The following is a 25,488-nucleotide window of genomic DNA, read 5'->3' as shown; positions in this document are numbered from 1 at the left end:
TAGTTTAAAGTCACCCATGATTACTGTAGCACCGTTGTTACACGCATCTCTAATTTCCTGTTTAATGCCATCCCCTACCTTATCATTACTGTTTGAAGACCTATAGACAACTCACATTAATGTTATCTGCCCTTTGTTGCTTCTTAGCTCCACCCAGATTGATTCTACATCTAGATTTCCTGAGCCAATATCCTCTCTCATTATCGCACTGATTTCATCCTTAACTAACAACGCCACGGCAACTCCTTTTCCTTTTCGTCTGTCCATCCTATATATATCGAGCACCCTTGGATATTCAGTTGCCAGCCTTGGTCACCCAGCAGCCATGTCTCCAGAAGCACAATCATACCGTACCCATTTACATCTATTTACACTGCTAACTCATCCACCTTGTTGCAAATGTTCCATGCATTCAGACACAGTGTCTTTAGACTTGTCTTTTTAACATTTTTACACATTTTTTTTGTACCATGGCCCTATTTTCTGCTAACCCTTGTTTCTTCTGCCTTACCACACAATGGTATTCGGGAAGTATAACTATCTATCTCTTCCTAAAGAATTCTCCCAGCACACACAAAGACAAACAAAAGATAAACAGATAGAGTCTCTCTGCAGAGATGGGCTTTGGAGGATGGGCATTATAAAATAAAGGATAAAGTCCGCAGTGTCTCGATGCATTCGATTTGGAGACCAGTGCCGGTGGATGCCGGGAAGTTCTCACCAACTCTCAGCTTGCAGGTCCAGATGCAGACTAGTTACACTCAGATGAGGATTCTCTGGCTACAGGTTGATATCCACACATAATTTTAGGCAAGGTAGAGAGAGGGAGCCAGTCAAGGTAGCCTTCTTTCCTCAGCTTATTAACAAGACAGCCTTCCAAACAAGCAGGTTCACAATTTAAGTTTTTATCCTCTGCCATGTGATTGCCTTTTTGCCTCCCAGTTTTTCATTAATGAAACTGCTTTGCAGTTCAACAAACAAACAACTCCTTCTCAAGTACCATAGAGGTCAGGTGATTTCTTGGAAGAGGCCTGCTTGTTGACAGTTCCAAGCTGAATTTATGACCTTTTTTTAAAAAATCCCAGGTTAACATCCAGATCATGCCATGCCCTTCCATTTTGTAAAAGAAATCTTCAATCTTGAGAGATATGAATCTAACACCTCCCTTATAGCACCAGTGGCTGCTTGGATATTTTACAGATTAGGAATCTATTAGGACTGTTGCCTGAAAATGGTGTTTATCTGTGAGTAGAAATCTATTGGGAAATGTTGTAAGACTAAATTTAACTGTGTAACTGTAATCTTGTGTGTTTAAGTTTTCTTTTCTTAGTAATGTTTTAATTTAATATTTATAATCTCCAAAAGTGGTAGTGGAATTTTTACTTCTGACTTCAGTGCACATAGCTTCTCTTAATAAAATGTGAGGTTATCCATTTTGGTAGCAAAAACAGGAAGGCAGATTATTATCAGAATAGCTATAAATTGAGAGAGGGGAATGTGCAATGAGACCTGGGTGTCCTTGTACACCAGTTGCTGAAGATAAGCAAACAGGTGCAGCAGGCAGTAAAGAAGGCAAATGGTGTGTTGGCCTTCATAGTGAGAAGATTCGAGTACAGGAACAGGGATGTCTTGCTGCAATTACACAGGGCCTTGGTGAGACCATACCTGGAAATTGTGTGCAGTTTTGGTCTCCTTATCTGAGGAAGGATGTTCTTGCTATAGAGGGAGTGCAGCGAAGGTTTACCAGACCGATTCCTGGGATGGTGGGACTGACATATGAGGAGAGATTGAGTCAGTTAGGATTGTATTCGCTGTAGTTCAGAAGAATGAGGGGGATCTCATAGAAACCTATAAAATTCTAACAGGACTAGACAGGGTAGATGCAGGAGGGATGTTCCCTATGGTGGGGGAGTCCAGAACCAGGGGTCACAGTCTGAGGATACGGGGTAGACCATTTAGGACTGAGATGAGGAGAAATTTCTTCACCCAGAGAGTGGTGAGCCTGTGGGAATCCCTACCACAGAAAGTAGTTGAGGCCAAAACATTGTATGTTTTCAAGAAGGAGTTAGATATAGCTCTTGGGGCTAAAGGGATCAAAGGATATGGGGAGAAAGCGGGAGCAGGCTATTGAGTTGGATGATCAGCCATGATCATAATGAATGGTGGAGCAGGCTCGAAGGGCCGAATGGCCTACTCATGCTCCTATTTTCTATTTCTAAATTGCAAATCATTGTGATAGCTTGACCAAGTTTCCCTTTATGATTTGGTCAGCCCGGCAATTACCACCTGCCATATCATAACAAGATCCAAACCACTTGTTACATAAAGAAGTTTTTCCTCATGTCACCTCTGGCACTATTGTGAATTACCTTAGAGTTCTCGATCTTCTGCTGATGGGAACAGTTCCTCCCATTTACTCTGTCCAGCCATCTCATGATTTTGAACACCTCTAACAAGTCTTCTTTCACCCTCCTCTTCTCCAGGAAGAACAGCCCCACCTTAGCCAATTTAGCCACATAATGGAAGTCTCTCATCCTCGGAACCAATCTCGTAAATCTTTTCTGCACCCTTTCTATAACTTTCACATTCTCCCTGTTGAGGCTGAACCAGTGTTTTATGAAGGTTCATAACTTACTTGCTTTTGTACTCTATGCCCCTATTTATAAAACCCAGGATTCAGTATAATTTATTAACTGCTTTCTCAACCTGCCCTGCCACCTTCAATGATTTATTCACATATACACCCAGGTCCCTCTGCTCCTGCGTTTTCTTTAGAATTGTACCCTTTATTTTGTGTCACCTCTGGCCAAAATGTAACACTTCGCACTTTTCTACGTCTAATTTACTCTGCCACGTGTCTGCCCAATCCACCAGCCAGTCTATACCCTCTTGAAGTCTATCACTATCCCCCTCATGGTTCATTACACTTCCAAGTCTTGCATCATCTTCAAATTTTGAAATTATGCCCTGTACATCCAGGACTAGGTTATAAATATAAATCAAGAAAAGCAGTGTCCCCTCTATATACTACCCCTCAGTCAGAAGTAAGTAAAGTTTTCTGTAATTCATGTTTTTAATAGGTTTGAATTAAATAATTAAACTGTTGCATAATGAAATTCTAGCTATGCTAAAGACAATTGATTCAAAATACACATGGTTCAAAATAAAATGCCTACCAGCACTAATATTTTTCACTTAAAAAGCATAGTTTTACTGATATTTGGGTTCTCAAATGATTAATACATAGGAAACAACACAATTGTAAATTTAGAAATGATATGGCCAGCACATTTTCTTGGAGCTACTGCACCTCAAAATTTGGCACTACACCACTAAACATGGATAAGATCCAGAGTAAAGCTCCCTTTACACTGCCCCTATCAAACACTCCCAGGACAGATACAGCACGGGGTTAGTTAGATACGGAGTAAAGCTGGCATTATGCTAACTATAATGAGTTCTGGATCTCTTTCAAGTTGCCTATTCTGTTTGTTAGATGAACACGCCCAGTTGATTCTTTTAAGAAAGGATTTGGATCAGTACCTATGGAGGAAGGAGGGCTCGAGGTTTGTTGATGTGTTCATGGTTGGGTTTGACTCACATGAGCAAAGTTCAGTGACTCTGGGAGTTTCAGGTGGTGCAGAGATTGGAGATGGAGTCAGCTGTCTTCCAACTTTGTGACCCTCCTCTGGTAAATTGTATGAAGGAACAATTACAAACATAGGAACAGGAAGAGGCCATTTAGCTCCTCAAGCCTGTTCTGTTGCCATTCAATGAGGTCATGGCTGCACTGTGTCCTGTGGTGTGGGACTAATTGGAAAGTTCTTTCAAAGAGCCAGCAGAGACATGAATGGCGGAGTGCTCTCTTGTGCTGTATCATTCTCGACCTTCTGGATCGAGCATTTCTTCCCCCTGACAGCCATGTGTTGGGGGCCTGGGTGTGGGGAGGGATAGGCCATTGAGGTTCTGATTCAGCAACAATAAACATAAAAAGTCTTGTAACTTTATTTTCACATTTCTACAAAAAGTGCAATCCTCTGCAAACAATAAATATTTTGCAGCAGTCTGATTTCTCCGGGTTCCTGACGTTGGGTGGTGAGGGTGGAAATATTCAATTAGACGGGAGTGATAGTCAGATGTTTGTACCTCACTCCTGGAGTCAGACTCCCCGACATTCTCTCTCACGCTGTCAGAAGCATTTTCTTTCTTATTTGTTTCTGTTTTGGTATGAATCTCTCCAAATATCTTCCCTAGTTGCTATGAGTTAAGCCCCAGTCCTGTCCGGTCTCTGCGTATCCCTAGGGTGAGACACCAGGAGTATAATGGGACTGAAAGGGTCAGATCAGAGAAAGTCCATATGGGATCTAATTGGATAGCTCTTTCAAAGATCCTGCACAGGCTGAATGGGCTGAATGGCCTCATTCTGTACTGTATGATATTCTGCTGTTGAAGTTTGAAGACTGCAATAGGAATGCCTGCGATAGGTGAGGAAATACCTCCTGAACTGTCAGCTGGTCCAGCGGCAGCTCTTCGGAAGCTGGGGGCCAGAACACTGGCTTAGATCTCTCTGGAGAAAAGGAAGCCACATCAGGCAACTGGAGGTAACCAAAAACCACATGGAGAGCAGGCAGATATATCTGCTGGAGGCAAAGGATGCACACACCCACACCCACTCCCACACTCACACACACACACACACACACACACCCCCAATCCCACACACAAACACACCCACCCACTCCCACACACAAACACATCCACCCACTCCTGCACACACCCACACCCACTCCCACCCGCTCCCACACCCACACCCACCCACACCAACCCACTTCCACACGCTACCACCACACCCACCACCCACTCCCACAGACATTCCCAATCCCACACACACCCACACGCTGACAAATACCCCACACTGTCCGACACCCATACCCCTACACCCCCCTGACACCCTCACTCCTACACCCCTAACACCCAGACCCCTACACCCCCTGACACCCACACCCTTACACCCCCCCAACACCCACACCCCTACACCCCCTGATACCTACACCCCTACATCCCCGATGCGCACACCCCTACACCCACCAAAACCGACACCCCTACACCCACCCAACACCCACACCTTTACACCCCCCCACACCCACATCCCTACACCCCCCCCCCGACACCCTCATTCCTACACACCCCGACCCCTACACCCCTCTGACACCCACACCCCTACACCCCATGACATCCACACCCTTACACGCCCCCAACACCCACACACCTACACCCCCTGACACCCACACCCCTACACCCCCTGACACCCACAGCCTTACACCCCTCTGACACCCACACCCCTACACCCCCTGACACCCAGACCCATACACCCCCTGACACCCAGACCCCTACACCCCCTGACACCCAGACCCCTACACCCCCTGACACCTACACCCCTACACCCCCAACACCTACACCCCTACACCACCGATGCGGACACCCCTACACCCACCAAAACCGACACCCCTACACCCACCCACCACCCACACCTTTACACCCCCTGACACCCACACCCATATGCCCCACTGACACCTACACCTCTCTGCCCCCCTGAAACCCACACCCCCTCTGCCCCCCGATACCCACACCCCTACACGCCCTGACACTCCCAGCCACATGCCTACGCACTCTCCTACACACCCTCTCCACAAAATCACACATACTGACACACACCAAACACATGTAGACTCACTCTGAAACACACATTCTCACCAAAACCCATGTTGACTCTCACATGCCAACACACAAAAACACAACCCAATACACACACCGACACACACTCCCACCGTGACCTCACACAGACACCTGAACACATCACCGACACACAAACACACCCTCACACACACTGACACACTGTTCATTCTCTTCAACATCATTCAGAAACTCAGGATGAACTCCAGAATGGGGACAATCATTCATTTGAACGGTACATGTAACAATGACACAGATTCACTTCCTAGTTCCCCTGTAATATGAAGAAACATGGCAATCACCCAGGCATACACACACACATACACACGTACAAAGATGTATACCAGACAGATGCACATGTGCATCTACACAGCCACACACATATACAGACACACACACACACACACACACACACAGAAACACCCACACACACCCCTGCCCCCAGACACACAGGTACAAATATATATACAGATACAGACAAGTACAGAGACATATACCAAACAGATGCACAGGTGCATCCACACAGCCACACACATATACAGACACACACAGACAGACACAAGCACAGACAACTACACACACACATACACACACACACAAAGACACACACACATACACAGACACACACACACACAGAGACACACACACTTTGCTGCAGTAGTTTCTGGGCAACTTGAGTTTGTAGAATTAACTTGAATATCACGGCCACAAACACCTGCACCATCATTCAGTCAGCAAGTGCTCTCACTGTCCGGTCACAGCACATAGTCCAGAATGTATACATTGACTCTCTTCATATTAAAATCTGTGAGCAAATGATGCAACTGGGTAGCACCATTTCAATAATTAAAATGCAATTAACAGTTTTATCGCAGATTCTGTGCAGTGGCGGTGGTTTGATTGATATTTCCATGTGCATGTGGTTTTCCATGTCCCTCGTTCAGTTCATGGTGAGAGTGTAGAATTAGAAGTTGCCCAGGTAGGAAAGGTTCCCAGGTCAAACATCACCATACCCCAAGTGTTCACAGCCAGTGTGATTACCATGATACCAATCAGATTGACGACAATTCCTGTTTTCGCCTATGAAATACCAGAAAAAAGTGTGAGAATAGTGATAAAAATCACAGCTGAGATCAAGAGTCTGAGAGGCTAGTGCAGTCATACCACGGGGTTAAAAGGACAGGTACGGGGTTAGACACAGACTAAAGCTCCCTCTACTCTTATCTTATTGAAACGTACAACATTCTGAGGGGGCTTGACAGGGTAGCTGTTGAGAAGATGTTTCCACCAGTGGGGACATAGTTACAGAATAAGGGGACACTCATTTAAAACTGAGTTGCAAAGGAGTTTCCTCTCTCAGAGGATAGTGAGTGTCTGCAATTCTCTACCCCAGAGAGTTGTGGAGTCTAGATCACTGAAAGTACTAAAGAGGAGGTAGATAGATTTTTGAAATATCGAGGAGTTGAGGGCTATGAGGAGCTGGCATGAAAGAGGAGTTGAGGTCTGGGGCAGATCAGCCATGATCTTATTGAATGGCGGGACAGGCTTGAGGGGCCAAATGGCCTACTCCTGCTCCCATTTCTTATGTTCCCATCAAACACTCCCAGTACAGGTACAACACGGGCTCAGGTATAGAGAAAAGCTCCCTCTACACTGTCCCAATCAAACACTCCCAGGGCAGGTACAGCATGGGGTTAGATACAGAGTAAAACTCCCTCTACACTGTCCCCATCAAACACTCCCAGTACAGTTACAGCACTGGGTTAGATACAGCGCAAATCTCCCTCTACACTGTCCCCATCAAACACTCCCAGGGCAAGTACAGTAAAATTTTGACTGTTGGATCTTTTATAGCCATCTGGAAGAGCAGACAGAGTCTTGCTTTAACTTCTCCTCCAAGTGACAGTACCTCTGACAAAGCAGCACTCTGTCGGGTACTGCACTGGGTAAGTCAGCCCAAATTATGGAGTGGCATTTGATCCCACTACCTTCTAACTCAGAGGTGAGAGTGCTTTCCACAGACCCTTTAAGAGTCATGCACTGTGCTGAACTCCCAGGGCAGCTGAGTGATGTTCATAAACTGCTGCTGGAATGTGACTTATTGCCCTCCTACTCTCTCTGCTCCCTGTAATTCGGTCACAGCAGAAACTGGGCCAGAAACCTTCGCCATTGCTAAGTCAAATCCTGGATCTCCCTCCCTAACAGCACTGTGGGTGTACCCACACCAGACAGACTGCAGTGGCTCAAAAATTTGACTAATCACTACCTTCCCAAGGAGTATTTAAGGAACAATAAATGTTGGCCTTGCCACCAATGCCCATAGTGCAAGGGTGAAGAATAATTCTCAAGAACACTAGAATTAGGAGCAGGAGTAGGTCATTCAGCCCCTTGAGCCTGCTCCACCATTCAATAAGATCATGGCTGATTTGATTGTGGTCTCAACTCCACTTTCCTGTCTGCACCCCCCATAACCCTTAACTCCCTTGTCTATCAAAAATCTATCTAACTTGCCCTTGCATAGATCCAATGACCCAACCTCCACTGCTTTCTGGGGAAGAGAATTCCACAGACTAACAACCTTCTGAGAGAAAAATTCTCCTCATCTCCATCCTAAATGGGAGACCCCTTATTTTTAAATTGTGTCCCCTAATTCTAGTCTCTCCCACAAGGGGAAACATCCTTTCAGCACCCACCCTGTCAAGTCCCCTCAGGATCTTTTATGATGCAATAAGATCGCCTCTCACTCTTCTAAACTCCAATAGTTACAGACACAATCTGCCCAAACTTGGGGAGATGGTGGGAAGTGGTAATATCACTGGGCTAGTAATCCAGAGGCCCAGATGAATGGTCATGGTGATACGGGTTCAAATCCCACCATGGCAGCTGGTGGAATTTAAATTCAATTAATAAATCTGGAATACAAAACTAATCTTAGTAATGGTGACCATGAATCTACCACTGATTGTAGTAAAAACCCATTTGGTTCACTAATGTCCTATAGAGAATCTGCCGTCCTTGCCTGGTCTGGCCTACATGTGACTCCAAATTCACAGCAATGTGGCTGACTCTTAACTGCCCTCTGAAATAGCCTAGCAAGACACTCAGTTCAAGGACAATTAGGCAACAAATGCTGGCCTTGCCAGTTGACGCCCACATCCCATTGAAAGAAAAAGAAACTTTTCCTCATAATATCACCCCTTTACCCAGGAATGAGTTGAGTGAACCTTCTCTGAACTGCTTCTAATGCAATTATATTCTTTCTTAAGTAAGGAAACCAAAACTGTGTTCAAGATGCAGTCTAACTGACACCGGGTACAGCTGTTGGACACTGTTCTACTTTTAAATTCCATTCCATCTACAATAAACACCAACATTCCATTTGCTTTCCTAATCACTTGCTATATCTGCATACTAACTTTTTGTGATTCATGTACCAGGACACCCAGATCCCTCTGCACTGCAGAGTTCTGCAATCTCTCACTATTTAAACAGTATGCTGCTTTTTATTCGTTCTGCCAAAGTGGACAAGTTCACATTTTTCCACATTATACTCCATCTGCAAAATTTTTGCCCACTCACTTAACCTGTCTAAGTCTCTTTGTAAACTCTTCATGTCCTCTTGACAACTTACTTTCCTACTTATCTTTGTGTCATCAGCAAATTTATTTACCATCCATTCGGTCCCTTCATCCAAACCATTGATGTAGACTGTCTACCGTTGAGATCCCAGCACTGATCCCTATGACACTCTACTAGTAACAGCTTGTCAACCCAAAAATAACCCATTTATTCCTACTCTCTGCTCCCTGTTAGCTAACCAATCCTCTATCTGTGCTAATATGTTACCCTTTACATCCATGATGTGATTGTGAGAAATGGATGTTTTTAAAAATATTTTTGGGGAATATTGTTATTCTATGGAAAAGTCTGTGTATGTGTGTGTGAGTATGTGTGTGTGTGTGTATGATTTAATTAAGCTGGGCAGAGATTAATAGGAGACAAGGTGTCTGGGGAGGTTGAAATATGAATAGGATAGAGGTGTTAGCTTTGAGGTACAAATAAATAGGTTAGATCCAACATTTGCATTTTCAGGTAAGTTGAGAGTTTGTTGGAATATCAAAGGGGAGTTAGAGGTGTCATCAAACATATTTGCATCTTGCAGGAGTCCCATAGGTAAATAGAAGGGGGGCATATTATATTGTATTGACCTGAAAGCAAAGACAAGATAGAGACACGAAAGATTTTATATTTGGAAGGATTTCAGTTTCTATATTTGGAAGGTTTTCAGTTTCAAAGAGGTGTGAGAACAATGGAGCTTGAGATGAAAGAGGAAAAAAGGTATTTTAGAGTTGCTGTTTGATCTGTTGAGGTAGCAGCTGGAGCTGGGTTAGGAGCTGTTAGCTCTGGGCTGGGAGGAGATGCAGTTTGAATCAAACATCCAGTCAAACTAGTAAAGTCTTGGGCTGCAAAAAGCAATTTTATTCAGAAATTTGGTTTTCCACAGCAGAGTGGAAGCGAGTTACACATCATGTGGCATGCCTTTATTGAAGCTGCTGCAATTTGCCTCGGGTAATGTTACTGAATTTTGTATAGTTAAATATCTATAAGGGAGTGTTGCCTAGAAGGTGTTTACTTGTGGGTCTGACCAAGTGGAGAGTTTTTTGGGGAAACATTTGTAAGGCTAACCTTAATTGTGTAACTGTAATCTTGTGTGCTTAAGTTTTCTTTTATTCTTGTTCATAAAACTTTTACTCTTAATTTTTTAAATCCCAAAAGTATTACTTGACCTCTTACTACTGAGGTCACTACGCCTTCTTCTTGTTCTCAGAATACACCTAAAATGGTATGGCCCAAAAGCCAAGTTTCCCTCTGTGATTTGGTTTGCGCAGCAATTAAGATTGGCTGTGTTCATAACAGTGCCACCTAATTGAATGCCTTTTGGAAATCTAAGTACACCACATCTACAGATTCCCTATTATCCACTGTGCTTGCTGCTTCCTCAAAGAACTCTAATAAATTGGTCAAACATTACTTCCCTTTCACAAAGCCATGTTGACCCTGCCTGGTTGTATTATGATTTTCTAAATGCCCTGCTATTACCTCTTTAATAATAGATTCTAGCTTACTGAGGATCATCTTCTTTATAAGACTATCACTTCAACTAAAGCATCAATTTTACCTAAGAAACTACAGTCCTGCCATGAAAGACTGAGATAACTATAAGTCGTAACCACAAGTTTTTACCTTCATCCTTATCTAATCTTTGGGTGTATGATAGTGTGAGTGAGATATCATGTTTTAAACATTTGGTATAAGTGAGTGATAATAAAGAACCTTCTTTATTTTTAAACTCACAAAATGCTTGCTGCTGGTATAATTTAATTAGGACAATCACTCTGAAGGTAAGAAAACACATGCCTCTTACACAAACATACTGATCATGAATCACCTACATAAATTGTGTCCATGGCACTATGACAGACATTAGGGTAACTGGTCTATGGTTTCCTGCTTTCTGTCTACCTCCTTCCTTGAATAAAGGTGTTACATTAGCAACTTTTCTCTGCTGTCGCTTCTCTACTGTCCTACCCTTTAATCTAATTTCCCAATTCACTTTAGCTAACAATGTCGTCATACCCTTGTAATTGCCTTTATTTATGTTTAAGACACTAGTCTTAGGCCCACAATTCTCACCCTCAAAATGAATGTGAATTCTGGGGAGCAAAAGTGAGACACGTGGCCCTAGGTGAGAGGGATTCCAATCCTTCAAAGTCACCAGAATGTTCTCTAACTCTGATGAGCAGTGATGTTTTGACCTTTTGAACACCTACCATATCAGACACCTTCAGGTACCCATAGGAAAAGACAATGGAGTTTGGAGGAGTTGCCACTGGCAGCATGAAAGCGAACGAAGCGCAGAGAGTGCAGGGAAGCATGACGTAGAGCGGGTGGAGGTGGATACGTTTTGCCTGCGAATGTAAAACAAAAACAGTCACTAAAAACTCAGCAAAACCACCCACACACGGTACTTTCACACCGAGCCCTGCATCTACTCACTGCAGAATTGTTGCATGTAAAGCCATGTCGGACATATTGCTAATAATCAATGATATTGATCATGTCCCTGTGTATTCACACAGTTCAATCTAAGTCTGAGCTCTATGTTTATCAAGTTCTCTCTCTCACTTATCCCATCTATCTTGCTTTCTCTCTCGACCTGTTCCTTTTTCTTTCTATCTTTGTGTCTATCACATTCTCCTTTTCTCTCTATCTATTGATTACTATCTCAATGGGGCCAAATTTCCTTGGGTTAATACCCCAGCTGTAACCTTGATGGAATGCCAGGCACACTCTGGATCACTGACCTTTCGCCAAAGTCACAACAGCAATGTGGAGATTCTCCCACTCAATTGTATTCTCGCTATCGGCATACTCGATGGGCTGAATGGCTTCCTTCTGTGCTGTAAATGACTCCCTAACCATCTGTTTTTAATCTATAGATCTGTCTGCCTGTTGACCTGTCCATACCTATTAATCCATCTTCACACATCTACCCATTATCTATCGATTTTAAAATTCTCATCCTTGTTTTCATATCCCTTCATTGCCTTGCCCCTCCCCTATCTCTAATCTCGTCTAGCCCCACCACCCTTTGAGATCTCTGTGCTCCTCCAATTCTGGCCTTTTGCACATCCCAGATTTTAATCGCTGCACCATTGGTGGCTGTGCCTTCAGCTGCCTACGTCCTAAGTTCTGGAATTCCCTCCCTAAACCTCTCCACCTCTCTCTCTCTCTCCTCCTTAAGGAGATCTTTAAAACCAACCTTTTTGACCGAGCTTCTGGTCACTTGTCCCTAAAATCTCCTTGTGTGGCTCGATGTCAAATGTTGTTTGATAATCGTTCCTGTGAAGCACTTTGGGATGTTTTACTGTGTTAAAGGTGTTTTATAAAGCAATTGTTGTTGCTAACAGAACTTGATCTCAGAAGATGGAATGAGTGTGGACAGTCCATGATGGTGGAGAGTGTGGATGGCCTGTGGCAGGAAATCGAATGGTTGGGTAGAGTCTATATGAGGGTAGGGCTTATCTTGTAGCGAACGAAATAAAGGGAACTGAACAGACAAGTGTTCAGCAGCACAGTGGATGTGTTACAAGGCCAGTAATCCAGAGGCCTGGACTAATGATCGGGAGACACAAGTGCATATCCCACCTTGGCAACTGGGAGAATTTAATTAAATTAATCGAAAAGCTAGCCTTAGTCATGGTGACCATGAAGCCACTGGATTGTGATAAAAACCCACCTGGTTCACTCAGGTTTTTGAAGAAAGGGAATCTGCCGTCCTTACCCGGTCTGGCCTACATGTGACCCCAAACCTACAGCAATGTGGTTAACTCTTAACAGGCAAGGCCACCCTTGCTCACCACCACCTTCTCAAGCAGAATGAGTGATGGGTAATAAAACAGGGCTTGCCAGAAGTGCTCACATCCCAAGAATGATTTCCTAAAGGTTCCACAGGCAGGAGAGGGTGAAAACATGATGATAGTTAACGTAAGGTTTCGAGGCAGTGACTGGACTCACCATCGCAGCCAGTATCGGAAGGAAGAGTGATGTTGTTGCAACATTGCTGGCACATTCCGTGAAGGTAGCAATCATCAGGCAGAGGATGATGACGATGGCCCATGGGGGAATGGCCTCAAGTGGGGTGAGTTGATTCCCAAGCCACTGGGAAAGACCAGATACCTAGAGGGAAAAATAACATACTCCTGTTCCTACTTGTTATATTCTTATGACCGCACCCATTCCCCAGTCTCTGAGAGTGTGTCTCCAATAGTAACAGACAGAATTACCTCACTGCCTTTAGCCAGTGCAAAACCTCCTCCCAATAGTATGACTACATTCCAGGCCAAGTTCTGTTGGACAACTTTCCAGTTCAGTAAGGCAGGAGCAGGACCATACTTGCGTTTGTGACCTGGAAGAACAAAACATCTGTCACTAGTTGCACCAGGGACTTTTTATCCAGGCCAAAAACAGTTGAATTGGTTGCATAACCTGGTGCCTCTCCTCTCGTCGGCCTCCCTCTCTGTGCAGTAACCCATGTCACAGTGCGCCAGTGCAACAAAGCCATAGCCAAAATGTATCCCTGTGGAGTCAGTAACTCCCCAGTGGAGAGCACAGGCGGCCATTGGTCCCATTGTGTCTGTGCTGGGGCTGTGAAAGAGTTATCCGATTAGTCCCAGATCTCCCACCCCACCCCACCCTCGCTAGCCCTATAAATTTCTCCCTTTCAAGTATTTATTTAATTATCTTTTGAAAGTTCCTATTGAATCTGCTTCCAGGCAGTGTGTTCCAGATCACAATAACTCACTGTGTAAAAACAATTCTCATCTTCCCCTCTGGTTCTTTTGCCAATTATTTTAAATCTGTGTTCCCCTGGTTATTGACCATCCTCCACGGAAGCACTGAGATAGTGGCCATTGGCACTGGTGGGGGGGTACAGGAGTCTTGTGGTTGTATTACTGGATGAAAAATCCAGAGAGCTCAAATCCCATCGTGGCAGCTTGAGAATCTGAATTCAGTTTGAGAAATGTGGGAATGAAAAGCTGGAATCATTAAAAATGACCATGCAGCTGCCAGGTTGTAGTTTAAAACCCTTCTGGTTCACTAATGTCCTTTAGGGGGAAGAAAATCTGTTGTCCTTACCTGGTCTGGCCTACATGTGACTCCAGACCCACAGCAATGTGGTTGACTCTTAACTGCCCTCTGAAATGGCCGAGCAAGCCCACTCAGTTTATGAAAATCACAATCAGTGGAACTTGAACACTTCACCTAGACTGACGCACCAAGTGCAGTACTGAGGGAGTGCTGCACTGCTGCAAATGCCACCTTTCCAATGAGACGTTAAACTGAGGCCCTTCTCAGGCAAGCCGAAAAGATTCCTGGCCACTGTTTTGAAGAAGATCAGGAGGGGGAATCCTCCCAATATCCTGGGGCCAATTTATCCCTGAAGTAACATCACCAAAAACAGAATATCTGGTCATCATCACATTGCTGTTTGTGGGATCTTGCTCTGCATAAAGTGGCGACCGAGTTTCCTGTATTAACACAGTGATCACATTTCAAATCAAAACGGACTGATTTCATTGGCTGTAAGGCGCTTTGAGACATCCTGAGGTCATGAAAGGTGCTATATAAATGCAAGTCTTTCTTTCATTCAAGACAGTGGCTGTTCTCCACCATTTCCTGAAGATAATTGGTGAGGGAGCAATAAATGTTGGCGACCAAATCCCGAGACTGAATGTAAACCAAAACCAGATGGTAATGAAGCCGATCCTCAGGCCGGGATCAGACTGGAAACACTCCCTGATCCCAAGTGGTCGGTACCTGCACCGCTGCTCTCCGAGTCCCCGCTGCCGCTGTTGAAACACGGGAGCCGCGGCTTGTCCGACGGGACTATAAACATTATCACCGCGATGAACATCACCACAGTAGCATCGGTGACAGCACTGAGGAGAGACAAAGGAACAGAGTTTTAGATGAGTCACCACACAGAAGGGGATGCACATCATAAGAGAGAGAGAGAGGGGGGGTGGAGAGAGAGGGAAGGAGAGAAAGACAGAGAGAGGAAGAGAAAATGGGGGAGAGGGAGAGAGAGAGAAGGGATGGAAATCATAACAAGAAAGAGATGGAGAGAGAAATGGGGGAGAGAGAGGAGGAAAGAGAGAAAACAGAGAGAGGGACAGAGAGGGGATGGAAATCATAACAAGAGAGACGGAGACACATGGAGAGTGACAGACAGACAGAGGGAGAGGGAGAGATCCAGAAGGAGATAACAGTCGGACCAGTACTCTTACTTCCCAGTTTTTACTGTTTTTTCCTTCTGGGGAGGTAAAGGGAGAGAGGGGGAGAATGAGAGGGGGAGAGTGAGGGAGAGACAGAGAGGGACAGCGAGAGAAGGGGAAAGAGGGAGGAAGAGATAGGGAAATAGAGAGAGGGTAAGAGAGATAGAGCAAGGGAAAGATAGAGAGAGAAAGAGCAAAGTTTCACTTACTTTCCATCTTTGTTAAAGAGGACGGTTGCCCAGCCGGGTATGAAGCCAGGGTCCCTGGTGAACCACAGTAAGACTAACAGGACAAAGAGGGTCAGAACCCCAATCTCTGCAAATGTCATTTTCCCCAAGTTCTTATACTCATCCTTCATCACCTCGTAAGCAGAAATATCCTTCTTTGATTTTGCAATCCCACAACCGAAATTCTCCTTCATGCTAAGAGGACATTGGGGAGAGGAAGGGAAGAATCAACACCAGCATTAATGTGAGAACATAAGAAATAGGAGAAGGCATTCAGCCCCTCAAGTCTGCTCTGATATTCAATAAGAACATGGCAGATCTTCTACCTCAACACCCACCTTCCCACATTATCCCCACATTCCTCAATTCCCTTAGTGTCTAAAAATGCATCGACCTCTGTCTTGAATATACTTAATGACTGAGAATCCTCAACTCTCTGGAATCGAGAATTCCAAAGATTCGCAACCCTCAGAAGAAATTTCTCCTCATCTTAGTCCTAAATGATTCTCCCCTTATCCTAATAATAAGGTGTCTGGAGTCAGTCTTTCCTTAACATAGTTTTATTCACAAAACCTGGAGAACAGACACAGACTCCCTTTTCCTCTCCACCAGCCAGTCACTACTCTTTGTCTCCTGCCACTCAGCCAATTTTGGATCCATGCTGCTACTATCCCTTTTATTCCATGAGCTCTAATTTTGATCAGAAGCCTGCTGTGTGGCACTTTATCAAATTAACCAATCAGACGATTCTTGATTGAGAGTCAAACAGCAATTTCTTCCCACAATCTCCAATAATTTTACAATCCTGAAAAAGGGCACCAAGAAAATCAATCAAAAAATACTCACAATTTTTAACACTCTTTATGATTTACCTCCTGTGTGTTGCTCACAGCAGATTAATCCCTAACTACTGGAAACACTAGAACAATTCTGGAGCGTTGATAACCCATTAAAAGTAAAAAATTGCCCTAACGCGTCCAGTTTGTCCCAGGACTCCCGTGGAATTGCAGATGTGTGAGGACAAGAGGAACAATGGCACTTACTTAAATCCCAGAAACAAAATCTGTAGCCAAATCCACGTCAGTATCAATGTGATGAACATACAAGGGAAGGAAAAACCGAACCAGGTTGCAAAATTTACAATGTCTCCATTGTCTGGGAAGATACTGAAACCAAAGAAACATCAGTGTAAAATATTTACTGATTTCTGTAGACTGAATTGACCAAAATAAACTAAAGTGATCCCAGTTAACCTGAAATAACTTACATACATAGGAACAAAGGACTCAGAAGCAGGAGTAGGCCATTCAGCCCCTCGAGCCTGCTCTGCCATTCAATAAGATCATGGCTGATCTAGTTGTGGTCTCAACTCCACTTTCCTGTCAGCCCCCCTTAGCCCTTGACTCGTTTGTCAATCAAAATTCTGTCTAACTCAGCCTTGAATAAATTCAATGACCCAGCCTCCACTGCTCTCTGGGAAAAGGAGTTCCACAGACTAACTACTCTCTGAGTGAAAACATTTATCCTCATCTCTGAATAAAAGGGAGATCTCTTATTCTTAAACTCCTTAGATCTCCCCTGGTTCTGGTCTCTCCCACAAGTGGAAACATCCTCCCGGTATCTACCCTATCAAATCCCCTCAGGATCTTATTGGCCATAACTTCTGAGCTCCCCAACGTCGGATTAGAGGCTACCCCAAAGATACGCTGGTGAATCCCCTTCAGAAGTTCCCAGGCAAGGGTTTGCATGGCAATTGCCTAGAAGATCAGACTTCCTCTGGGCAATTGCCCTGCACTGGGAACCGTCCGAAAATGCGATTTAAATCGCAAACTTCAGATGGTTCTGATTGGGTTATACCAATAGTTACCCAGAGAAAGTTAGAAGAATTAAAAACTCTTCTAACTTCTTGGTAACTATTGTACAGACTCACACCAACCCCTCATGGAACTACCCCCGCCCCCTGACTAACTAGCCCCCCACGGTATTCTCCACCTCTCACCACCCCCCCCCCCCCCCCCCCCCCCCCCCCCCCAACCGCCCCTGGAATTCCCCCCATCTGCACAAGGCACCTCCCCCACACCCATGAGGGCCCGACTCTCACCCCCACACCTGCCTGACCCTATACCGCTCCCCACCCCCCCAACACCCTGCAGGCCTGACCTAACCCTCACAAAGGCCAGACACAACCTGACCTGATACCCCCAATGACTCGACATGACCAACCCCCCACCCCTGCAGGTCTGACCCCCCTCAACCCCCAGTCCACCCCACAAGGTCCAACCTCCCCACACCCTCTGGTGTGAAGCGGACACACACATCCTGACCCTTTCACACTCTGGGCCATTTTTATTAATTTCCCTTTTGTTTAATGTAACAATTTATTGTTATGACATTGTTTCATTTTTGCTTAGCAATTCTTTCTTTTCTTTATACTTTTTTTGACATTCAGTTTGATGTTCTGCTAAATTTTATCTTTCTAAAATTTGTTCAGTGGCCCCGTGAGTGAAAAAAAAATGGAAATATGCTCCCCCCCCCACCATCGTGGGAAAAGCTTGGATAAAGCTGCTTTACCTCCTCTTGACAAGCTACTTTCCTACCTATCTTGGTGTTATTGGTAAATTTATCTACCATACATTCGGTGCCTTCATCCAAGTTATTGATATAGATTGTAAATAGTTGAGGCCCGAGAACTGATCCCTGTAACACCCCACTTGTTACAGCTTGCCAATCCAAAAAACATCGTTTTATCCCTACTCTCTGCTTCCTGTTATCTAACCAAACCTTTAACCATATTAATCTGTTACCCACTGCGCCATGTGCAGTCCCAGGGCAGGCATAGAACGGGCTTAGATACAGAGTATATCTCCCTCTACACTGTCCCCAAGAAACACTCCCAGGGCAGGTACAGCACAGGGTTAGATACAGAGTAAAGTTCCCTCAAACTGTCCCCATCAAACACTCCCAGGACAGGTACAGCACGGGGTTAGATACAGAGTAAAGCTCCCTCTACACTGTCCCCATCAAACACTCCCAGGACAGGGACAGCACGGGGTTAGATACAGAGTAAAGCTCCCTCTACACTGTCCCCATCAAACACTCCCAGGACAGGTACAGCACGGGGTTAGATACAGAGTAAAGCTCCCTCTACACTGTCCCCATCAAACACTCCCAGGACAGGGACAGCAGGGGTTAGATACAGATTAAATCTCCCTCTACAGGATGCTGATAGAAGTTCCAGGATTTTGACCCAGTGAAGGTGTAGGTACAGCGATTTGTTTTTCCAAGTCAGGATGGTGAGTGCCTTGGAGCGTGGTGGTGTCCCCCTGTATTTGCTGCCCTTGCCCTCCTAGATGGCAGTGGTCGTGAGTTTGGAAGGTGTTTTTGAAGGAGCCTTGGTGAGTTTCTGCAGTGCTTCTTGTAGATGGTACACACTGCTGCTACTGTGCATCAGTGGTGGAGGCAGTGATGTTTGTGGATGGGGTGCTAATCAAGCGGGCTGCTTTGTCCTGGATGGTGTCAAGCTTCTTGAGTGTTATTGGAGCTGCACTCATCCAGGCAGGTGGGGAGTATTCCATCACACTCCTGACTTGTGCCTTGTAGATGATGGACAGGCTTTGGGGAGTCAGGAGGTGAGTTACTTGCTGAATGATTCCTAGCCTTTGACCTGCTCTTGTAGCCACAGTATTTATATGGCTAGTCCAGTTCAGTTTCTGGTCAATGGTAACCCCCCAGGATGTTGATAGTGGGGGATTCAGTGATGGTAATGCCATTGAATGTCAAGGGCGATGGTTAGGTTCTCTCTTGTTGGAGATGGTCATTGCCACTTGTGTGGCGCGAATGTTACTTGCCACTTGACAGCCCAAGCCTGGATATTGTCCAGGTCTTGCTGCATTTGGACATGGACTGCTTCAGTATCTGTTGCAAATGGTGCTAAACATTGTGCAATCATCAGCGACCATCCCCACTTCTGACCTTATGATGGAAGGAAGGTCATTGATGAAGTAGCTGAAAAGCTGCTTATAGCTGTGATCTGGAACGCACTGCCTAAAAAAGAATTGTATAAATACTTGAAAAGCAAAAAATGATTGGGCAATGAAGGAGCAGGAAAATGGGACTAATTGAATAGCTCTGTCAAAGAGCCAGCACAGGCTCAGTGAGCCAAATGCCCTCCTTCTGTGCTGCATGATTCAATGATTCTAAGGTGTGTAGATACAGAACGTTCCTTCTTGAGGTTAAATTGTGGAGTAGAAGCCATGATAGGGTATCGTGTATATGGGCTGTGGAAGAAGTTTAGATGGGTGGGTAGATTCTATAATAGGTAGGTGTTAGGGTGGGAGGAGTTTTTGTATTTATCCTTAAGAGGACAAATATTCAAAGTTGGAATCTGTATCTTAAAAAACAGACCAAAAATTGGTTGAGGATTCCATATAGCTAGGGAACCAAGAGAACATCTCTGCTCTTCTTCAAATAACGCCTTGGTATCTTTTAATCTATCTGAACAGACAGACAAGGCCCCAGTTAAACAATTCATCTGAAAGACAGCACCCCTGACAGTGTAGCACTCCTGTGGTAATGCACTGAGGCATCAGCCTAGATTGTGAGTTCAGGTCTTTCATGGGACAGGTAACCACGATGGTCGAATTCAGAGGTGTGATTGCTACCAACAGTACCAACCTGACATGACATGTCGCCAGTTCCATTCAAAGAGCCCTTTCATATCACAAAACAGCCTGGAACTAGATCCCCGTCTCCAAGCAACAAGAACTGATGGGAGACAAGGCAGCAGGATGAACTCAATCTGCAGACAAGGACAAGGGTTTTGAATCTGATGCATTAGGGGATGGAACGCTGATTAAAGTTAGTAAGATCAGGGGTGAAGTGGTGGGGACTTGACCAAATGAAGGTGGTGGTTGGTTGATTGGTTGACTCCATGGCTTGGACAATGGAGTCACTGTTACAGCAACAGGTCACCTGGGATGCTGAGCACATACTCACTCAGTTAACTGCCCAGTCAGGATGAGATTTGGACTGGTACCAGTGAGAGTGGCAGTGCCCCCAATGCTTGCTGCGTAGCACACACTCAGACTCATTCCCTTGGATAGATTCAAATGTTTCTGTAATGGACTGTCTTTTTCCTTCTCTATCTCGGCCGTGTCCTCTGCTGGATGCAGCTGTCCATTACCTTGAAAAGACACAAAGTCAGAATTTCAACTTTGAAGGACAATAGTTATCATATTCATTCATGAACTGGTTCTGGAGAAAGAAAACCTCAAACACTCCCAGGACAGGTACAGCACGAGGTTAGATACGGAGTAAAGCTCCTCTACACTGTCCCCATCAAACACTCCCAGGGCAGGTACAGCACGGGGTTAGATACAGAGTAAAGCTCCCTCTACACTGTCCCCATCAAACACTCCCAGGGCAGGTACAGCACGGGGTTAGATACAGTGTAACGCTCCCTCTACAGAATGCTGATAGAAGTACTGCAGGATTCCTGAACTGTTCCCAGTCTCATTCCTGAACTCGAGAGTATGAGGAAAATTTTTCACCCTGGTTCTTTATCCTCTGCAGAAAGGGAAATGGATCATGGTTTTAGAGGTTCCATATGTCCTGCTGTTGAGCTCAGGCTCTCAAAACTAGGGCACATCATTTATAACTCAGGGTGTGTAAGAAAAATAGAAAATGTGATCACCATTTCCTTTATATGAGTTTGATTGAATTCTGGAGCAGATTATCAATGGGAATAGGGTGGAAGAGAAATCTATGGTAGAATTGAAAAAAGGATGGGATGGATTCTTGTCTTGAAATGAGGGCATTGGCTGCCACAATATGGACCAAACTCCTTCCCATCCATTCCCTTTGGACATGATCCCAATCCACCCAACCCCTTCCCATTCACTCCCTCTGGACACGATCCCAATTGACCCAACCCCTTCCCATTCACTCCCAATCCCAAAGGACGAAACCCCTTCCCATTCGCTCCAATTGGACACAATCCCAATGTATCAAACCCTTCCCCATTCACTCCCATTGGACACAATCCCAATCCACCGAACCCCTTCCCTTTCACTCCCATTGGACACAACCCCAATGGACCCAACCCCTTCCCATTGACTTCTATTGGACACAATCCCAATCCAACCAACCCCTTCCCTTTCACTTCTATTGGAAAAATTCCCAAAGGATGAAACCCCTTACCATACAATCCCATTGGACACAATCCCAATGGACCCAACCCCTTCCTATTCAGTCCCATTGAACACAATCCCAATGGATCAAATCTCTTCCTATTCACTCCCACTGGACACAATCCCAATGGACACAACCCCTTCCCATTGACTTCCATTGGACACAATCCCAATGGACCTAACCCCTTCCCATTCACTCTCATTGGACATAATCCCAATTGGTCAAACCCCTTCCTATTCACTCCCATTGGACACAATCTCAATGGGTCAAACCCCTTCCCATTCGCTCCCACTGGACACATTTGCAGTGATTTCTGAGTCATGAGGAGGTGAGTACTGATTGGAGTTTTCAAAAAGTCATTTAGGTAGGTCAATGGTCATCTTTGAAAAATACTAAGGTCTGGAGACCACAACTTTAGTTTGAAAAAAAAGGTGCCTCCCATGTCAGACAGAGATGAGAAGAAGTTTCTTATCTTAAAGGATTGTTTCAGTATTTTTTACCCAGAGTGCTTTTGAGGTTGGACCATTGAATATATTTAAGGCTAAGTTAGATTAATTTTTGATCTACATGGGAGTCAAGGGCAGGCAGGCAGGAAAGTGCAGTCAAGGCCACAATCAGATCAGCTATGATCTTTTTGAATGAGGGAGCAAGCTCGAGGGGTCGAATGGCCTACTCCTCCTATTTCTTATGTTCTTCTGTTCACATTGTAAATACTTGGTGAAATTTTGTATGTTTTGGCCAATGGGAGTGAATGGGCTGTGGTTGGATCCATTAGGATTGTGTACGGTTTTACAAACAGAGTTTATAAATTTGTCATGTTTTGGTACTGTCTGTTTAATTTAAGGTAAAATGATGTAGTGAAGCAGGTCACGTGACCTGCAGCAAATCCTGCTTGACAACAACCCTGGGGGTTTGGTTGCTATGGAAAAAGACAAAGCATAGGTTGTTTTGCTGGGAAGAAGGTGCAAGATGTTCACACCTATAGATGGTGGCAAGAGCATCTGTGCTGACACTGAGTAGACTGACAGTCTCCAGGTTTCACAGGGAAGTGTTAGGAAAGGCAGATTCTGTAAATGGTTGCACTTATAGCTTTCTATTTAGTTTCAAGGTGGAATTGAGCTGGGGGGTGGTCTAAAGGGTAGCTAATTAGCATTTCTACCTGGATAAAAGGCCCATGTGATTCATGTTGCCATAGAGATGGGCGTTGGGGAGGGAGAAGTCCATAGAAAGGCATTGTTGGATTGGGTTGCTGGTTTCCCTAAGAGACCTCTGAACCTCAAACATGGTCAGTCTGCAAGAATCTGAGGGATAGAGAGAGAGAGGCAGTCAGACTCAATTGTTCACTATGCAGAAAGCGGATGGGAGCTTACACTCAAATTGAAGAGATAAGTTCATGAGAACTTAAACAAGGCTGGGAGATTCGCTAACAGAGGGGAAACTCCAGGGTAACCCTCACCATGAAAGTCAGTTCAAAGATTAGATGTACTCCAACTGGAAAATGAAAAAGGAAGCATGGCATTGGGAGCTGAGAATAGCTTTGGACTGGTCGCTGGAGAATAAAGCATCCACTTAGGAGTTAGGGGACAGAGTAAAATATAAACATAGAGGGAGAGTTTTGGTCATTTTAAATGTTAAATGGGGAAATTTTTCTGTAGTTTTGTAGTTGTTTACAAAACAGTGTTTACTGAATATTGCTTTTATTTTGTTGTTACAGTAAAAGTCTTAAAACTTGAAATCTTGTCATGTGATCCTTCCAATCAGTCACTGGAAATTCAAAGATCTTTTTAGAAGTTATCGGTCTCTACGATGATCATTACAACAAAGGGAGTGAATGGGAAGCAGTTTTGTCCTCTTGGATTGTGCCCATTGGGAATGAATGGCAACTGGTTTGGGTCATTGGGATTTGACCAATGGGAGTGAATGGGAAGAGGATGGGTCCATTGGAATTATCTCCTGAAATCGATTAGGAGCTCCTCCAGTGTGAGTTGGATGTTGTTATTTTATTAATTAGATGTACAGAGCATATACAACACAGAAAGAGACCATTCAGCCCAACCATTCTGTGCTGGTGTTTATATTCTGCACAACCCTCGTCCCATTCCATCCAGCTCATCCTAGCCTTTCAGCATACCTTTCGATTGCCTTTGCTTTCCTGTACTCACCTGGTCTCCTTTTCAAAGTATTTAAACTATATTTCCCAGCCTGTCCCTGTCCTAGCGAGTTCCACCTTCTAACCACTCTCTGGGTAAAGACGTTTCTCTTCAACTTTCGATTGGATTTATGAGTGACTATCTTGTATTAATGGCCCCTTGTTTACAATTCCCCCACAAATGGAAACATTCTCATGGCATCCAGTTTGTCCAATCCATTCAGAATTTTCTAGAACTTTATCAGGTCACCTCTAAGACTTCTCTTTTTCAAAGATAAAAGCTCCAAACTGTTCAACCTTCCCCGATAATTGTTACCCCTCCATTCTGGCACCATCCATGTAAATCTTTTTTGTACTTTATCCTCTCTCTATTGTACAGAGAACAGAACTGCAACTGTCACTCTAAATCTGGCCTGAGCAAGTCCCTATACAAGTTTAACATAATGTTACAAATTTTAAATTTTATACCTCTAGAATAAATACCATTGTTTTGTTAGCATTTTTAATGTGGAAAGCAAAAGAAAATATTTTAAAGCTGGTTAAACTGATGACTCTTACATTTGTCGGCACTTGCATCCTTGTTCTGTTCTGAGCTATTTCCTTGCTTGAGATTCTCTGTGTCAATGCTGGTGCTGTAAATGTTCTCAGGCACCATTTCAATAGCATGGGAATTGATGATGACTTTATCTTCAGGCTCCACTGGGACCTTCTCTTGCAGTTCCAGTTCCTCATCTTTGCCGACGTGATCGTGCTCCTCACAGCCGCCTTCTGCTTTGTTCAGCTGGTCCAGCACGGCCTGTGCGATAGGGACCATCATGGCAGTGGTGGCTGTGTTACTGATCCACATCGAGAGAAAGGCCGTCACAGCCATGAACCCCGCCATTAACCTGGAAAGAAAGGGCCCATCAGAACACACATTGGCTCTCAGTCATGGCTACACCTCAATTTTAAAAATTCTCATTTTTGTTTTCAAATCCTGGCATGGTTTCGCCCCTCCCTATCTCTCTAACATTTTCCAACCCCTTGAGCACTCCAATATATGCTCTCCTCCAATTCCAGCTTCTTGAGCATCCCTGATTCCCTTTGCTCCACCATTGCTGATTGGCTGCCTGGATCCCAAGCTCTGGAATTCCCTCCCTAAACCTCTCTGCCTCTCCTCCTTTAAGATGTTTCTTAAACCCTATCTCTTTGACCAATCCTGTCCAAGCATCTCCTTGTATGGCTCAAAGTTAAATTTAATCTGATAATGTTCCAGTGAAATGTTTTGGGACTTTTTACAATGTCGAGAGTTCTATATTAACATTGTTGTTGAGTTTGATTGAATGTATGTCCAACATAGGAGCTCCTTGAA

General features: G+C 44.5%; 1 protein-coding gene across 2 annotated transcripts in view; it reads right to left on the bottom strand.

The window, feature by feature from the left end:
* Positions 1 to 6,112: 6,112 nt before the first annotated feature.
* Positions 6,113 to 25,488, bottom strand: part of LOC144684466 (solute carrier family 13 member 2-like) — a 39,555-nt gene continuing 20,179 nt past the window's right edge. Inside the window, exons 2-10 of one of the 2 annotated variants that reach the window (XM_078548273.1) lie at positions 24,696 to 25,024; positions 20,795 to 20,981; positions 16,843 to 16,965; positions 15,782 to 15,994; positions 15,115 to 15,236; positions 13,581 to 13,702; positions 13,312 to 13,473; positions 11,565 to 11,702; positions 6,113 to 6,813 (exon numbers count right to left, since the gene is read on the bottom strand). In XM_078548273.1, coding sequence (XP_078404399.1) covers positions 6,679 to 6,813; positions 11,565 to 11,702; positions 13,312 to 13,473; positions 13,581 to 13,702; positions 15,115 to 15,236; positions 15,782 to 15,994; positions 16,843 to 16,965; positions 20,795 to 20,981; positions 24,696 to 25,020 — 1,527 coding nt within the window. In that variant the 5' untranslated portion in view covers positions 25,021 to 25,024 and the 3' untranslated portion in view covers positions 6,113 to 6,678. The remainder of the gene's footprint in view (positions 6,814 to 11,564; positions 11,703 to 13,311; positions 13,474 to 13,580; positions 13,703 to 15,114; positions 15,237 to 15,781; positions 15,995 to 16,842; positions 16,966 to 20,794; positions 20,982 to 24,695; positions 25,025 to 25,488) is intronic. The other variant, XM_078548272.1, reaches the window with a different exon arrangement.

The sequence above is a fragment of the Cetorhinus maximus genome, chromosome 9, assembly GCF_964194155.1.
Source record: "Cetorhinus maximus chromosome 9, sCetMax3.hap1.1, whole genome shotgun sequence".
In the NCBI taxonomy this organism is placed as follows: Eukaryota; Metazoa; Chordata; class Chondrichthyes; order Lamniformes; family Cetorhinidae; genus Cetorhinus; species Cetorhinus maximus.
Note: the sequence above shows the minus strand (reverse complement) of the source record. Positions and strands in the feature narration are given on the sequence as shown.